We start from the raw sequence: 17942 nt of genomic DNA on the forward strand, positions 1-17942 counted from the left end.
GGGGTACACAAGTCCAGCTAAAGTCCTTCTGGCATCCAGGGGCTGGGCAGGGCCCATGGAGGCAAGCCTTCCCCCGGGCCCCAGCAGCAGCATGCCCCTTGTAGATTCAAGTTGGGAACAAGAACATTTTTCAAGAGGTCACACCCTCTTTTTATACAGACAAATCCTTTGTCTAAAGGTGCAGGGTGGGGGCAAAACCAGGCGCAGCTGGTTTGTGAGCACTGTGATGGGTTCAGCCCCTCACTTTATTCACTGGCAGGGCTAGAGTCGTTAGACGCACCACGGGGGTGGAGCCAGCAATGTGTGGGGAAAACCCAGCCCCATTCAGGACCCAGGTGCACTCCTCCCATCACATCAGCATGCTAATCTCAACACTCACCACTGGGCAGACCCATCCAGACATAGTGGAGCCAGGCTCCAGCCAATCACGTGTCAGCACACTCACTACACATGCACACCCATGTCTAGAAGTGGCACTTCCACACTAGACACATTCACGCCGCATACATCATTTCGCAGCATTCAATCACACGCACATACCAGACTCGAGCCTGTACACCCCACGCATCAGGAACTACCAGGGACACATACATTCCCCATGCATTCCTATGGGAGGGCATGCCAACCTTACTCCACACACTCAGAGTGCGCATGCACTTTCCACTGGGATACAGTGAAAGTGCGCAGAACCCAAAAATCACCATCACCAGGTCACCATTAAAAGCAAAAAGTTTAGGGGTGAACCTGCCAGAAGGGCCAAGTCCAACAGAAAGTCTGGCACAATCTATAGCCTCAGTGATTGATGTATTCAAGTTTGTTTGCCAGTGGACATTCACAAGAACTGAATAGCTCATAGACTGAAGAAATTGAGTTTTGTGCAGCATAGAAGTGCATACCGTCCCGGTCTTACTTAGTTGTGTCTGGCGTTCATCCGAAGAGTTAGGATTTTAGTATGTAAGCATGTTACTAAGGGTCTTGCACTTTTGTGGTCTGTTGATTTATCTTTATCTCAATAATATAAATCTTAGAATCCCTTAAAAACAAGATTAAATTAGGACCAAATGTTTTTAGGGGCTTTTGCATGTAATTGGAGATATGTTTGTTGAGTGCTCTGTTTTGGGAACCCTATTGACTAACCAGTAACTTGCAACCTCATGATGTGCAATATGAGAGAAACTTTGTGTTTCCAGTAACCATTTTCAAGGTAGCTAGTTAAAATGTTATTGATTCACTTTAAAGTTGATAGCTGTTTAGTAAAAAGAGACTTGCAAATGTTAAGCTAATGAGTGATTTAAAAAAAAAATGTTTATCTAGAGAATATTTGTTACATTACTTTCTTCTGCTCATTCAGTTGTCCTCTTCATATTGCTCTTTTCACTTAGTAAATATTGGTGTTGGAGAGCCGGACTTCATTTTGGGTCAACTTTATCACCTGTCCTCTGTACAAGCCCCAGAAGTAGCCAAATCCTGGGCAACACTGGCAAGTTGGGCATATAGATGGGGCCGAAAGGTTGTTGATAATGCTGGGTAAGTTTGGTTTTTTATACCCGTTTTAGCGTACACCCTATTTCCTTATGAAGAACTTAAGAGTTACCTGGCTACTGACCCCTTATTGATTCCCCACATTTTGAAATCTTGATGGATACCAGGTAAGATGCTTATAAATGGGGTAAAAAAGGTTCCCCTTACAACTGATGTAACGTACAACTCCAGTTTTCAGTATTCTAACAGTTCCTGGAACAGTAACCTAAAGCAGAATAATTTAAGTGGCCAATCCTGTGAATGGGTCCTTCGACCCTGGGCATAATCTCATTTAAAAAAAGTAATAGCTGAACTTTGCCTGGTTTTGCACATTTGTATAGTTTATTTTAGCTGATTCACATTTCATTGCAACTTTTTGAAAACCTTTCCAGGTTTTTTTCGAACTAGATATTGACTGACCAAAAATGGCTGATGGAGCTAGGCTGCAGATCCGTTAGCCCATGGCTGCAGATGATGCTGCCCCTGCCCGCTGTGCTCACCTGCACCTTTCTAAGTGCAGTCTCATCAGCGTCTGAGAGGAAGCTAATATTTGTGAGAGGGGCAGGAGTAGGAGGTTTTTCTGCTTGTTGCCTGACCTCTTGAGACTCTGCATAGAAGGGAGCACTAATGCAAGTTTTCGTCGGAATGTTCACGTTCACCGCAGGGCTGAAGACACAAGGTTTTCATTTTTGGAGTTTGGGCACCGGCGTGGTGTGAGGGGAGAAGTGGCAGGTTGTGGTAGCTCACTCTTCCAGTCCTCCTCACACCCCCTCTGCTACAGGTGCATCCGGAGGTTTCATAAAAACTACACAGCAAGGACAGCTGCACTGTAGTGAGAAGCTGGATGTCTGCAACGATTAGAGGAGTGAAATATACAGCCCGCTACACTGGTTTTTAGTGAATACTGAATTTCATGCTTACCCTACAAAATTGTAGGGTGCTACAACGTCATAAGTGGACATGTACTACGGCATCCAGATATCTGCTTCACCTCTTACCTCCGCCGCTCTTGGCAACGGTTGCAAATTTCTACTTGTAAGTGTATGGCACTTAGTTCAGCCCCTTCAACAGAGTCTACAGTAGCCTCTGTGGTCATGTGGAGCTCTAAAAACAAACAGAAAAGAAAAGCTGGTTGAGTGCTACAGATTCATTCTTGGATGACATTTTAATTACTTTCAATATTTCTATACTCTTTCAGGAAAAAAGGCACTTAATTGCCCTTTATAAGGGACTCAGGGGAGGGCAGGTTACGCAAAGGGGGTCTGGACACGAGTGCTCTCTTCTCCCCCCTGAGCCAACCAGTCAGCCAATATAAGGTTATGAACCGCAATGGCATGGTGGCTAAATCCAAACGAGAAACTGCTAGCTGCAAAGGACTTAGGAACCTGAAGAAGGTTGTGAGACCTGGACTGTTAACGGACACAGGCTCAATTGGGTGAAGGGGAGGAAAAGGCCAGCTGGACCAATTCACTCCAAGACCGGGAGGTCAGAGACCCATTGCTCCAGGGAACATGGTGGGGGAGAAGGTCTGTCTGAATGCCAGATCATTTCGGACAGACCGAATGGACATTTAAGCCCATTTTTTGCTTTGACTTGCATTTGCCCTGCCCAAGGACTTGTTGTGCTTTGCAGGGGTCCCTTTTGTGTTTCAATTCATTTAAGCCCATCTACAGCATACTGTGAAGTCAGCTAAATCACCTGCTTGAGCCCAGACAAGCCAGCTGGTCTTACAGTGAAGTGGGTGGGTGTGTGGGTGACGGGGGGGCTTAAATCCTGTGATCGAGATGGCCACAACATAAGAGAATCTGTAGCCCAAAGTGGTGAGGAGCGCAGGAGAATGAGAGCAACCCAAGTCTCCTCAAGGGAATGGTACCAGCCGGGTGACCGGCAAACACCTCTCTGGGTAACTTGATAAACGAAAGTGAGAATATGACCCTGTTACCAGCATCAGACAAAACGATAAGAGTACAGAGGCATGTCCAGAGAGGCAGCTGGAGTATGCACAGTATATTTTTAGAGTGTGCAAGAGCGGTGGACTCTATCAGAGACAGACCCCAGCCCATAACAGGGTTGCTGTTCTGACAGTGTGGACATAACCCAGTTGACACTCTGGTCCTGATGAGACAGCCACAGGCGGACAAGGAAGGTTGTATAAAATGCCATTTGACACAGACGGGGGGATTCTGGGTTTGGCTGATTAAGAGAGTTCAATGTCCTCACTCCCTTCTGGCCAGTCTTCTAGACAAATGCTCAAGTGTATCATATCAGAAATATGGACAGTAAATAAAGGCCCAAAGAGAACATGTTCCTCACTTTTCAAAGCTAACAAAAGTTGCAGTCTCTAGAAACAAAAATGAGACTGCTAGAAGGCAGAAAGAGTTTATAACTTTGATGCCAGAATTCAAGGTCCTGGTCATTCTGGCCTCCATCTGCGGGGCAACTTAAAGGATAAATTGGAAAGGGAACTTCAAAGACTTCATGGACTCAAATGAAGTTCAATCCTTTCTCTCTGCTCGCAAAACATTTTTGTCAGGAAAAAGAGAGTGGGGTCTTCAACTGTGCAGAGAGAAAGAAGAAAGGATTACAGTTTATTCGTTAATATACCTCTCTAACACCTGGAAAACTAGTATTGATATGGCTGTTATGTGGCTACCCTACTACAAGATGTTCACACCATGAGGACCTAGATAAATAGGCTTAAAATTAATACTTTTTATCTGATGGAGACATCTGGCCCCAGAGTCCTTACCTATGAAATACCCAGGCGTCAGTCTGGATCCGGAAGACTTTTCATCTAGCAATACCCGTGCATGCTTGTTGGTGGCATCGGCCGGCTCTGCGTGACATGGTAGTCTGCGCCGGAAGTGACGTCCTCATCACCTATATAGGCTCCACCATGCTCACTGACGTCAGGTTTTTTTTATCTGTGTCAGCTAGCGCAGATCCATGAAGAGAGCTAGACTCTAGCACTTTTTGACAGACTTTTGTGTTTTTTTGTTAATTGATTTTTGGTGTGTAGGTTTTTCAAAACATGTTGAAGACTTTAGGATTCAAACCATGCAGCCCCTGCCATTGCGCCATGTCTAACAGATCCACACTTGATTTGTCTCTGGTGCCTGGAGCGCACCCACGATTTGAAGTCGTGCTCCGACTGCCGGCCATGGCTCTGAATGCTTTGAGGGAGTGGTCCCTAAAGTTGCTTGCGGCATGGCGCTCAACTGCACACTATTTGTTCTGGAGATCTCGGTCCCGGTCGAGAGGAAGGTCTGAGCACTATTCCGGGAGTCCTAAGTCGTCGTCTTCCCACTTGAAAAAGTTGGGTTGGTCAGGTAAGAGGCATAAGAAACACAAGAAGTCTAAGCATGCTACAACTTCCCCCTGTTCGTTGGGCGACGTGACAGAAGAGTTTAGACCCTCTAGGCCTTGTTCTGAAGAACCTGCCCCTAGGGTTGGTCCCATGCTTCTCTGCCTTTGATCCGTCGCAAACCCTGCCGAGCTGTGAGGCCTCAATTTCTTTCTCAAAATGGAAAAGTTCAGTATGCTCACTCTTAATCAGTTCAGGTCTGCCCTAGACCCCTGAAACTAGATGGTAGCATTGGGCTTGCTGGATGCCTATTTTCACATTCCCATCCTGCCTGCTCATTGGCATTACCTGCGGTTCACGGTAGGTCACAAGCACTTTCAGTTCATGGTGCTACCCTTTGGCCTTACCAGCGCTCCTTGGGGGTTCTCTAAGGTAATGCCGGTGGTCGCAGCTCATCTGTGCCAGTCTTACCCTATCTTGACAACTGTCTATTGAAGGCAGACTCGCCCAGGCTGTTTTCTCCCACCTTGAGACTACGGCGAACCTCCTGCTTTTGCTGGGGTTCACTACCTATGTGTCCCAGTCAAACCTGACTCCCTATCAGAGGCTCCTTTTCATCAGAGCTGTTCTGGACACAGTGCAGTTTCAGGCATTTCCTCCCGAGCAGCTAGTCCAGGATATTCAGGCTATGATGCAAATGTTTCAGCCTCTATCCTGGATACGGTGAGACTGACTCTGAGGCTGCTGGGCCTCATGGACTCTTGCCTCCTGCTTGTGACACATGCCAGATGGCTTATGCAAGCTATGCAGTGGGACCTGAAGTTCCAGTGGGCGCAGCATCAGGGGAATGACTTCTACATGGTCCAGATCTGGAAGGGAACTGCACAGGACCTCCAGTGGTGGCTGACCAACCGTGATTGGGTTAGAGGAAAACCACTCTCCCTTCCCCAACCAGATCACTCAGTAATGACAGGTGTCACTTCTTCTGGGATGGGGTGGCCATCAGGGAGAGTTGCATGACAGTGGACTCTGTTCTCCAGCCGAAACCAGACTCCACATCTACTTGCTGGAGCTCTGAGTGATTTGCCTGGCATTGAAAGCTTTTCTTCCTTCCATCAAGGGAAAGCTAATTCAGGTGTTCACGGACAACACTACCACCTTGTGGTACTGCAACAAACAGGGCGTGGTGGGGTTGTGGACGCTTTGTCAAGAGACCCTGTGTCTCTGGACCTGGCTCGAACAGTAGGGCATATCTCTGGTAGTTCAACAACTGGCAGGCTCCCCGAACGCCAGGCCGACAAACTCAACCATTGATGTCTAGCGGATCAAAAATAACCTCTCCATCTGGAGGTGACGCAAGGTCTCTTTTAGAAGTAAGGAGAGCCTTAGTTTGATTTGCTCTCCTCTGCAGAGAACGCTCAATGTCAGCAGTTTTGTGTGCTGGAGTTTCCGAGATAGCAGTTGTTCGATGACTCTTTTCGTGTCGAGTGGAGCTCTGCCCTCCTATACGCCTTTCCGCCTATACCATTCCTGCCCAGATTGCTCATGACGATCACGAGCGACTGGTCACAAGTCATTCTGGTGGCTCTCGACTAGGCAGGGGAGACTCTGGTCTCCTGATTTTCCTCTACAACTAAGCATTGATTAGGCTGCCCCTACGGGAGGATCTTCTGTTGCAGCAGCAGGGGAGGGTCCTTCACCAGAACCTGTCAACTCGACACCCTCTTGCATGGAGATTGAGCGGTGGCAGTTGACAGCATTTGACCAAATTACTGAAGTTTGTAATGTTCATTTGGCCGTAAGTCGTCCATCTCCCAAGACTGTGTACTTCTGCCTTTGGCAAAAATATTGTATAGTAAGGTCTATTGATCCTGTTTCCTTCAAGTCCTTCTCTTTATTTTGACCCTTGCCCAGCAGGGCTCTGCTCTGAGCACTCTTAAAGGGTACCTTTCCTGCCTTGTCTGCCTTCTTGAGGCTGCCAGACCAACCCCCTCTATTTAAATCACCTAATGTAAATATATTTCTTAAGGGGCTTCTACCTAATGTTACCACCTGCCCCATTCATCATGCCTCAGTGGAATCTTAATTTGGTTCTTACCTTCCTGATGTGTGCTCCTTTTGAACCTCTGCACAACTGTCCCCTCCGGCTGCTTACCATCCGAACATCCTTTTTAGTTGCAATCACTTCTGTCAGTAGGTGAGTGAATTGCAGGCTCTGATAAGTTGGTGCTTCGCGCTAGGGCCTCTTTCTTACCAAAAGTTGTAACACCATTCCACGTGGGCCAGGCAGTCACCTTGCTCACTTTCTATGTTCCTCTGCACCCTTCTAAAGAGGAGGAGCGACTCCACCGTCTGCACCCAAAAAGAGCGTTGTCTGTTCTACCTTGAACGCACAAAAGATTTCCTGGTGTACGACCAACTCTTCGTGGGGTACGTTGGATCAAAGAAAGGTTGTGCAGTGCAGAAGAGGACTTTCTCGAGATGGGTCATCGCCTGCTTCAAAATTTGCTATGCTCTGGCCAAAAAGCAGCCTCCTGAAAGCTTAAGGATTCATTCAACCAGATCTAAGGCTACTTCCATGACATTGCAATGTGGAGTTCCAGTCCTAGACATTTGCCGGGCAGCAACATGGGCATCCCTGCGCACGTTTACCAAACACTGCTGCCGGGACAGTCAAGTCCGAAGAGACTGCCTTTTTGGTCTTTCTGTCCTGCAGGGCTTCCTGGTCTAACCTGGTCTGCAGTCCCTCCACCGGGGGTGCTATTCCTTCATTTTTTCAAAGAAAAGGAATCTGCAGCTAGATGTCTCTATCAGATGGATCAGTTACTTACATTAGGTAACACTTTATCTGGTAAAAACATGATCTAGCCACAGATTCCTTAACCACCCATCCTTCCCGGACTGTGGACAGATTTTTAGGGTCAGGGCTGATCCCTACCAGGGCTCTAGTTGTTCTACGCAAGTGCATTTCATGACCCTATGCTCCTGGTCTGCGGAGATCAGAGGCCTCTGGTCTGCGGAGATCAGAGGCCTCTGGTCTCCGGCCGAGTTCTGGCTCCACATCAACCTTCTGGAGCTGCGGGCGATCTGGCTTACACTGAAAGCATTCCTCCCCTCTGTCTGGGGGAGTGTAGTGCAGGTGATCACTGACAACACCACCGCCATGTGGTACTCCAACAAACAGGGCGGGATGGGGGTCGTGGACACTGTGTCAGGAGGCCCTGCGCCTCTGGCAATGGCTGGAACATCAGGGCGAGACCCTGGTGGTTCAACACCTGGCAGGTTCCCTGAACGCCAGGGCGGACAAACTCCTCCGTCGGTGCATGATAGATCACGAATGGCGCCTGAATTTGGACGTGGCACAAGGCCTCTTTCGGCAGTGGGGAGAGCCTTAGTTAGATCTATTCACCACCGAAGAGAATGCGCAATGTCATCGGTTCTACTCTTTGGAATTTCCAAGGCGGCACTCGCTCGGCGACGCTTTTCGTTGCGAGTGGAGCTGCGGTCTGTTGTACGCCTTTCCACCTATACCACTTCTGCCCAGAGTGCTGAAGATCAGGCGCGACTGGGCCCAAGTGCTTGTCGCTCTGGACTGGGCACGAAGATACTGGTATCCCGAACTACTCAGCATGTCAGTCGATCCCCCGATTAGTCTGCCTCTGCAGGAGGACCTTCAGTCGCAGCAGCAGGGGACGGTCCTCCACCCGAACCTGTCGAGCCTCCACCTTCATGCGTGGAGATTGAGCGGCGGCAGTTGAGGCCATTTGACTTGCCTCCTGAAGTCTGTGATGTGATTCTGGCAGCCAGGCGTCCCTCCACAAAATCAGTATACGCCTGCAGGTGGTATACATTTGGTGCACAGCAAAGGCTGTGGATCCCCTTTCTGCCTCCCTTTCAGAGGTTCTCCTCTTACTTCTTTCTCTTGCCCAGCAGGGCTCTGCTCTGGGCACTATCAAGGGCTACCTCTCTGCCATTTCAGCCTTCTTAAGGCTACCTGATCAGCCTTCTCTTTTCAAGTCCCCTGTTGTGAATAGATTGTTGAAGGGCACCACTCACATGTTTCCTCCTGTTACTTTTGTGATGCCTCAGTGGGACTTGAACCTTGTTCTTACTTATTTGATGTGCGCTCCTTTCGAGCCACTTCACAATTGCCCTCTTCGTCTTCTCACTCTTAAGACCGCATTCCTGGTTGCCATCACCTCCGCCAGGAGAGTGAGTGAGCTCCAGGCTCTATTTTTCAAACCTCCTTTCCTTTCTGTCCATCCGGACAAAGTTGTCTTGAGAACGCGTCCCTCTTTCCTACCCAAGGTAGTCACAGCCTTCCACATCGGGCAGTCCATCGCCTTGCCCACCTTCTTTCCGCTTCCGCATCCCTCAAAAGAGGAAGAGAGGCTCCACCGTCTGGACCCAAAACGTGCGCTCTCATTCTATCTGAATCGCACACGCCAGTTCGGGGTGGACGACCAGCTCTTTGTTGGTTATGTGGGCGCTAAGAAGGGACTGACGGTGCACAAGCGGACCATCTCTCATGGGTCGTGTTGTGCATCAAGGTAGGCTATTCTTTGGCTAAGAAGGAGCCTCCTGTTGGGCTGAGGGCCCATTCCAATCAGGCCACGGCGGCTACTACTGCCCTGGGTCGGGGAGTCCCCTTGCAGGACATCTGTCAGGCAGCTACGTGGGCCTCGCTGCACACGTTCGCCAGACACTATTGCCTACACAGCCAAGTCCGGAGGGCTGGCTTTTTCGTCCGTTCTGTTCTCCAGGACTTTCTGGTGTGATCATTGGTTCGCAGACCCACCACCGGTGTTGGTATTGCTGGGGTATCTATTCTAGGTAAGGAATCTAACACTAACCTGTTTCTTTCAGATGCACAAGTTACTTACCTTCGGTAACGATATATCTGTAAGCAACAGTAGTTAGTATTAGATTCCTTACCTTAGAATATCCCCAGGCGTCAGACTGGATCCGGAAACTTTTGCGTAGCCGTACCCCGGTTCGTCTGTAAGCGTCGTCTGCGGCTCCGCGTCCGCCGTCTGTGTCGTTTGCGCCGGGATTACGTCGCCGGAGTACTTAGAAGCCGCCCTCGCGCGCTGACGTCAGTTCTTCTTTTTTCCACGCCAGCTAAGCACATATCCGGAGAAGTAGTACCCTTTTAGCCATTTTTTGACTAAAACTTTGATCTTTTTGATCTGTTGTTCGAGTCGATTGACTCAGACGCTTCCGGTAGGGATGCCCTGTTTCAAACCCTGCTCCAAGTGCATCCGATTGATGTTGATTACCGACCCCCATCGCCGGTGTCTTCAGTGTCTAGGCCTCGACCACCACGACCGAACCTGCTCCGACTGCCGAGCCCTGACGTCCAAGACTAGGCGGGAGCGGTCCCCCTAAGAGGCTTGAGCTCCGGCAGTCGGCCCCGCGCCGTTCAAGGTCCCGGTCCCACATGAGTTCGAGGAACCGGTCGCGGGGTCGGAGCCCTCGTAGTTCTGAGAGTCGGCACCGGTTTTCGGGATCAAGATCCTCAGGTAAGATTCATGAGAAGTCGGAAAGGCAACATCGCTCTTCCGACCCACCCCGACGCATGCGCGACGCGGCCGGGGGTTCGGGTGACACCACCCACGCGGCTCCGACTGAGTCGCGGGCGTCGCCGCCTGCCCCATACCTTCCGGTCCCTGGGCATGACACAACTCCAGAGGAGATCGAGCACTACCTCATGGCCATGAGGTCTCTCCCTCCTCCGCCGGGTTCCGTGGCACCTTCAGGCCCAGCGGCCCCGGCTGGGGGGCCTAGCTTGTTGGGTGCTTCGGCTCCGGCGCCGTCGGGTGCTTCGGCTCCGACGCCGTCGGGTGCTTCGGCTCCGACGCCGTCGGGTGCTTCGGTCCCGACGCCGTCGGGTGCTTCGGTCCCGGCGCCGCCGGTGACTTCGGTCCCGGCGCCGCAGGCCCTCACTGGATCCGGATCCGGGTCGACCTCACCGGCGCCATCCCCTAGGGTGTCTTCCCCGGCGACACCGTCCCTGATCCTGCCCTCGATTTGGTTCCAGCGCCGCTGGGCGCCGCTCTCGACGTCGTTTGGAGACTTTTACTTCCACGAACCGGCCCCATCCTTTGAACCTGCATACCAGGAGATGGGTGACTAGGGGTATTGGGACGGTTCTGAGGACCCTCTGGCACGGGAGTGTCAGTTTCAGCAGGACTGGACGGTAAAACAACTTTATAACACATTTTTCATCCTGCATACTAAAAGCATGAATGGTAAAAGCATATTTTTTAATATTTAAGTTTAAGGTAAGTATATGGTTTTAGTTTGGGCATTTTGGGGTACATGTTTTAGAGGTTCTGGGGTATTTTAAGGGAGGTGTATATGTTTTAGGGGTTCAGGGGTATTTTATATTATTATTTTCTCATTATTTATTTTATTAGATTATTATTATTTTAGGGTTCAGGGTGGGTTTTGGGTTATGGGGTACAGTGTTATTTATAGGGTTCAGGGATATGTTTGGGTTTTGGGGTACAAGGGTCTTTTTAGGGTTCAGGGCTAGGTTTGGGGTACAGGGGTCTTTTTAGGGTTCAGGGCTAGGTTTGGGGTACAGGGGTATTTTTAGGGTTCAGGGCTAGGTGTGGGTTTTGGGGTACAGGGGTATTTTAGGGTTAGGTATGGGATTTGGGGTATAGGGGTATTTTTAGGGTACCGGGCTAGGTATGGGTTTTCGGGTACAGGGGTATTTCTAGGGTTGAGAGCTAGGTATGGGTTTTGGGGCATGCAGACTAGCATCCAACGCAGTGGCGGCCGTGGAAACCGCTGTGGCGGCGGTCGGGGACAACGGCGAGGCCAGTCCACACCTTCCCCCGCAGCATCCGCCTCTAAAGCCTCCTAGTCCATGCTTTCAGGCTCATGTGACGCCAGTGGGGGGCAGAGTTCGCCATCACCACTTCCACTGGCGCACTGTCACTTCGGACAGGTGGGTGTTGCAAATCGTCCGAAGGGGCTACTCCCTCCCCTTCGAGACGACCCCTCCAGCCATGCCACCGCAATACCACCGTGTGTCGGGGGACCACTTGCAACTTCTGCAAGAGGAAGTTAGGGCCCTCTAGGCCAAGGGGGCCATCGAGCGCGTTCCTGGGCAGGAAGTAGGGTGTGGTTGTTACTCCCACTACTTTCTGGTACCCAAGAAGGGCAAAGGGGGCCTACGCCCTATCTTGGACCTACGGAACGACAATGGCTTCCTCCGGAAGGAGAAGTTCAAGATGCTGACTCTGGCTCAGGTCTTACCTGCCCTGGACCCAGGAGACTGGATAGTAGCATTTGACTTGCAGGACGCTTATTTCCACATCCCCGTCCTGTCGACCCACTGTCGCTACCTGCGGTTCACTGTAGGCCACGAGCACTTTCAGTTTACTGTGCTCCCCTTCGGCCTTACCAGCGCCCCACTGGTGTTCACGAAGGTGATGGCGGTGGTGGCAGCTCATCTGCGCACGTTAGGGGTTTCAGTCTTCCCCTACCTCGACGACTGGTTGTTGAAGGCGGGCTCGCCCCAGACAGTCGTCAGCCACCCCCAGACAACGGCAGACCTGCACCAGCTGGTGTTTTCCATCAATGTCCCAAAGTCACACCTGTGCCCCTCTCAGAAGCTCCTCTTCATCGGAGCGATACTCGACTCGGCGCAGTGTCAGGTTTATCCTCCCGAACAGCGGGTTCGGGATATTCAGGCTCTGATTCCAATCTTTCAGCCTTTATCCCGGGTCTCGATCAGGTTGACGCTGCGGCTTCTGGGGCTGATGGCCTCCTGCATCCTTCTGGTGCATTACGCCTGGTGGCGGATGCGGGCTCTGCAGTGGGACCTGAAGTTTCAGTGGGCCCAGCTTCAGGGCAACCTGTCCGACCATGTCCTGATCTCAGAGGGCACTGCGAGACAGCTGCAGTGGTGGCTCACAGACCGCGATTGGGTCAGCGGCAGGTCCCTCTCCTTACCCCAACCGGAGCACGTAGGTGTGACTGACGCGTCCTTCCTAGGTTGGGGAGGCCACATGGGAGAGGCGGGGATCAGAGGCCTGTGGTCTCCGGCGGAGTCCCGGCTCCATATCAACCTTCTGGAGCTGAGGGCGATTCGTCTAGCAGTGAAGGCATTCCTCCCCTCTGTCCGGGGGAGCGTAGTGCAGGTGTTCATGTACAACACCACTGCCATGTGGTACTCCAACAAACAGGGCGGGGTGGGGTCGTGGACCCTCTGCCAGGAGGCTCTGCGCCTCTGGCAGTGGCTGGAACATCAGGGCATGACCCTGGTGGTTCAACACCTGGCAGGTTCTCTGAACGCCAGGGCGGACAAACTCAGCCGGCGCTGCATGATGGAGCACGAATGGCATCTGAACACGGATTTGACGCAAGACCTCTTTCTGCAGTCGGGAGAGCCTTGGTTAGATCTATTCGCCACAGAAGAGAACACGCGATGTCATCAGTTCTGCGCGTTGGAATTTCCAAGGCGGCACTAGACGCTTTTCGTCGCGAGTGGAGTTGCGGTCTGTTGTACGCCTATACCACTTCTGTCAAGAGTGCAGAAGAAGATCAAGCGCGACTGGGCCCAAGTTATCCTTGTGGCTCCGGACTGGGCACGAAGGTACTGGTATCCCGAGCTACTCAGTATGTCTGTTGGTCCCCCGGTTCGTCTGCCTCTTAAGGAGGACCTTCTGTCGCAGCAGCAGGGGACTGTCCTCCACACGAACCTGTCCAGTCTGCATCTACATGCTTGGAGATTGAGCGGCGACAGTTGAGGCCATTTAACCTGCCTCCTGAAGTCTGTACTGTGATTCTGGCTGCCAGGCGTCCCTCCACAAAGTCGGTATACGCCTGCAGGTGGAACAGATTTGTGGCACGGTGCACAGCAAAGGCTATGGATCTTCTCTTCCTTCTTTCTCTTGCCCAGCAGGGCTCTGCTCTGGGCACTCTCAAGGGCTACCTTTCTGCCCTTTCAGCCTTTTTAAGGCTACCTGATCAGCCATCTTTGTTCAAGTCCACAATTGTAAATAGATTTTTGAAGGGCATCACACACATGTTCCCCCACTGTTCCATTTGTGATGCCTCAGTGGGACTTGAACCATGTTCTTACCTATCTGATGTGCGCTCCCTTTGAGCCACTTCACAACTGTCCTCTCCGCCTTCTTACATTTAAGACTGCCTTCCTGGTTGCCATCACCTCTGCCAGGAGAGTGAGTGAGCTCCAGGCTCTTTCTTACAAATCTCCTTTCCTTTCTGTCCATCCGGATAAGGTTGTGTTGCGGACAAGACCCTCTTTCCTGCCCAAGGTTGTCACAGCCTTCCACATCGGGCAGTCCATCCCCTTGCCCACCTTCTTTCCTCCTCCCTCCAAGGAGGAAGAGCGGCTCCACCGTCTGGACCCGAAACGTGCGCTCTTGTTTTATCTGGATCGCACACGACAGTTCCGGGTGGATGACCAACTCTTTGTTGGTTACGTGGGCGCTAAGAAGGGACGGGCGGCACACAAGCGGACAATCTCTCAGTGGCTCATGTTGTGTATCAAAGCATGCTACTCCTTGGCTAAGAAGGAACCTCCTGTTGGGCTGAGGGTCCATTCCACTCGGGCCACAGCGGCTACTCCTGCCCTGGGTCGGGGAGTCCCCTTGCAGGACATTTGTCAGGCAGCTACGTGGGCCTCGCTGCACACGTTTGCAAGACACTACTGCCTGGACAGTCAAGTACGGAGGGATGGCTTCTTTGGCCGTTCCGTTCTCCAGGACTTTCTGGAGTGATTATTGGTTCGCAGACCCACCACCGGAATTGGTATTGCTGGGGTATCTATTCTAAGGTAAGGAATCTAATACTAACCTGTTTCTTTCAGATGAACAAGTTACTTACCTTCGGTAACGACAAATTTGGAAGAAACAGTAGTTTTGCAGCGTGAATCTTTCTGGATTCACTATGCTGTGCATTATTCCGCGGTCTAGTGGTTGGATCCGGAATCGTAGTCTTTTTTTTCTTTTTTTTCCGTAGCCCAGGTGGGCGTCAACGTCCCACCTTTTGGTGTCCTTCCTGTGAAGTCGGCATGCTTCCTGCGGAAGCTCCCACCCTTGGGCGCCATCTTCAGATTCTTTTTTCCGCCGTTGGGTCTGGATCGTTCCCGAGAGATCTCCAGAGATTGGTAGAAAAGAAGAAGCAAGACTCGAGTTTTTGGAGAAAAAACATTGGAGAAGACGAAGGAAGACTACACCATCGAAAGGAAGACGAAGAAGGGAGAAATTTCGAGATTCTTCGACGTCCAGAGGAGAATGCGCAATCAGGGGGCCCCCTGAACGCAAGACATGGACAACACACAATTCAAATTCTGCCGCAACTGCCATCATAAGCACGCGCAGAAGGACCAACACCCAGTCTTTAACCTCTGCCTGCCGATTGACCACGAAAGCAGAGACTGCAACGCCTGCTCCGCATTCACCCCGAAGACCCTTCGAGTGAGAGAGAGGCAAAGGATTTCAAACTACGCCATGCAAAGCAAGGGCCAACCTCCGTCCCTTCACCTGGGACTCTCGACCGACGAGGAGGATTACATCGCCGAAGAAGACATCGGCTACACAGTCGCAGAGACCGATAATAATAAGACTACTGAAAAGGTAGGAGAATCGACGCCCCAAAGAGGTCCGAAAGACTCTCGACAGTCTACCCAAGACTCTCGAAAAAACGAGGGCAAGACCCCGAAAGCGCCGACGCAAAAAACTTTGGCGTCCGCAGCGATATCCAGGCCCAGCGGATCCTCTCAGAGAGACTCCCTGGCGCCGAAGGACGGCGACCAACCAAAGTCGTCGAAAGGCCTCCAAGAAAAAAAGCGCTCGACTACGAAAACGTCTTCGAAGTCGACGACGAAAGACAAGCCCCGACGCCAAAAACAGCGTCGCCGCCGAAACCAGTCTCGACGCCATCTAGCGCGCCAAAGAGACCGGCACAACCACTCGACGCCGAACAGGCGGCGGAGATGGAAAGAAAGAAGAGGAGACTCGAGGCAGAGATGGAGAATATCCTGCAGCGAAAGAAAGATTTCGAAGAAAAAATGAAATCTTACACAATTCCTTCGAGGCCAAAGTCACCAGATGTACAGGTGGTCGAAGACGAAGAGGAAGATTTCGAAGTAGAACAAGCGTCTGAGAGCTTGGAAGATCTGGCATATCGGGAAGATGATGATGCCTATTACGAGGAGGAGAGAGATGACGAACAGAGAGTGGACCAAGAATCAACATACTCGGAGGAGGTAGAGTGGCAGGACGTCGACGCCGAAAGTCCTGAAGAGGGAGTGCACACATATCCAGCCAGGCCCTCGCCACCCGACGACATTGGGCTCTATAATGAATGCATCAAGAACGTAAAGCGTTCAGGGTCAAGCTCGAAGAGGGGGTGCCGAAAAAGGACTTCCTTATAGAGACACTACTTCCAATGCACACTAGGAGCCAGTACCTGCCAATGCTTGAAAGCATCAAGGGGCAAGGAAGAGAGGCATTCAGGGAACCTGCTACGTGTAAACCCGTCATGCCAAGGACGGAGAAAAAATACAAGCACTCCTCAAAGGACCCAGCCTACATACAGGGGAAGGTCGCTGCGGACTCTATCATCACGGCAACAGCAAGAAGAAGGGCCAATGTGCCAACTACTTCGGGTCCACCCCCAGATAAAGAGAGCAGAAGGATGGACCTAACAGGAAGGAAAATCGAAAGTAATGCCGCTATGCACTGGCGCATGGCTAATTCAAATGCACTACTCAACAGACACCATTACCAGATCATGGAGGAACTGGGGCAATTGGTGAAACACCTCCCTCAGGAGCACCAACAAAGGGCTTCGCACCTAGTAGAGGAAGGGAAGAACGTGGCAAACTCTTGCCTAAAAACAGCACTGGACGGGGCAGACACGGCCAGCAGGCTTATGATGCTGGGCATCACGGAAAGAAGACAGGCCTGGCTCAGAATATCAGGCTTTAAACCGGAGGTGCAGCACAACATCCTGAACACTACGTTCAACTGTGAGACACTGTTCTGTCCAATAGTAGACGACAAGCTCTCACAGCTCAGAAAGGATGACACCGCAAGATCCATGGGGGCCTTGCAATTCAGGGGAGCAAAGAGAGGGACCCCCTCAAGGAGACCACACGGGAGAGGGGGGAACCAGCCGGGAACGTCGCATCAGTCCTTCCAACTTTCCCACCAAGGCGACACCCATACACAACATGGCCATCAAAAACAGCAATGGCAATATCAACATAGGTGCCAGTCCTTTCGCGGGAGAGCGAGTGGACGTGGAAACACCAGGAGGGGTGGTCAGCAAACCACATCCAAGTGACTCGGCCACATTGACAGTGCACACCCTACAAAAAACTCCAAGGGTGGAGCACAAAAACAAAAAAACAGGAGTCTCACGCCCCGAACACTTCTACCACGTAACACCAGTGGGAGGAAGATTAAGACTCTTCCTCCTGGAGTGGAGAAAAATTACAACGGACAAATGGATCATCAACACAATACAGTACGGGTACTGCATAGAGTTAGAAAAAAACACCACCAAGCAGAAGACAAAAGAAAAGAGCACTAGCAAAGAAGGAACTAGAGCTTCTTCAGAGGGAAGCAGAGGAACTGCTACTAAAGGAGGCTATCGAGCCTGTACCTCCCATGGAAAGGAACAAGGGGGTGTACTCTACGTACTTCCTAGTACCCAAAGTAGACGAAACAATGAGACCCATCCTGGACCTATGGTTCCTCAACAAATTCATAAAGACACAAAAATTCAAAATGACATCCCTGCAAGAAGTACTCCCTCAGATCCAAACAGGGGACTTCATGGTCACCATAGACCTAAAGGATGCCTACCTACACATCCCAATGAACAGGCGGTACAAGCATCTGCTACGTTTTGCAATCCACTCAGACCACTATCAATTCACAGCATTGGCCTTCGGACTAAAATCAGCTCCAACGGTGTTCACAAAGTGTCTGGCAGCAGTCGCAGCGCACTTGAGGGAGGGGATACACGTATACCCTTACCTAGACGATTGGCTCATAAAGGCAAAGTCATACAACACGTGCAAACTGCACGCTCAGAGTGACAGACACACTAATAGCCCTAGGTT

At 51.1% G+C, this 17942-nt stretch overlaps 1 protein-coding gene across 1 annotated transcript in view; it reads left to right on the forward strand.

The window, feature by feature from the left end:
• Positions 1-17942, forward strand: part of SMG1 (SMG1 nonsense mediated mRNA decay associated PI3K related kinase) — a 1828328-nt gene that overhangs the window by 842565 nt on the left and 967821 nt on the right. Inside the window, exon 32 of the mRNA XM_086940872.1 lies at positions 1383-1527. Within this exon, the coding sequence (XP_086796998.1) occupies positions 1383-1527 (145 nt within the window). The remainder of the gene's footprint in view (positions 1-1382; positions 1528-17942) is intronic.

Source organism: Lissotriton vulgaris, chromosome 10 (assembly GCF_964263255.1).
Source record: "Lissotriton vulgaris chromosome 10, aLisVul1.2, whole genome shotgun sequence".
Taxonomy (NCBI): Eukaryota; Metazoa; Chordata; class Amphibia; order Caudata; family Salamandridae; genus Lissotriton; species Lissotriton vulgaris.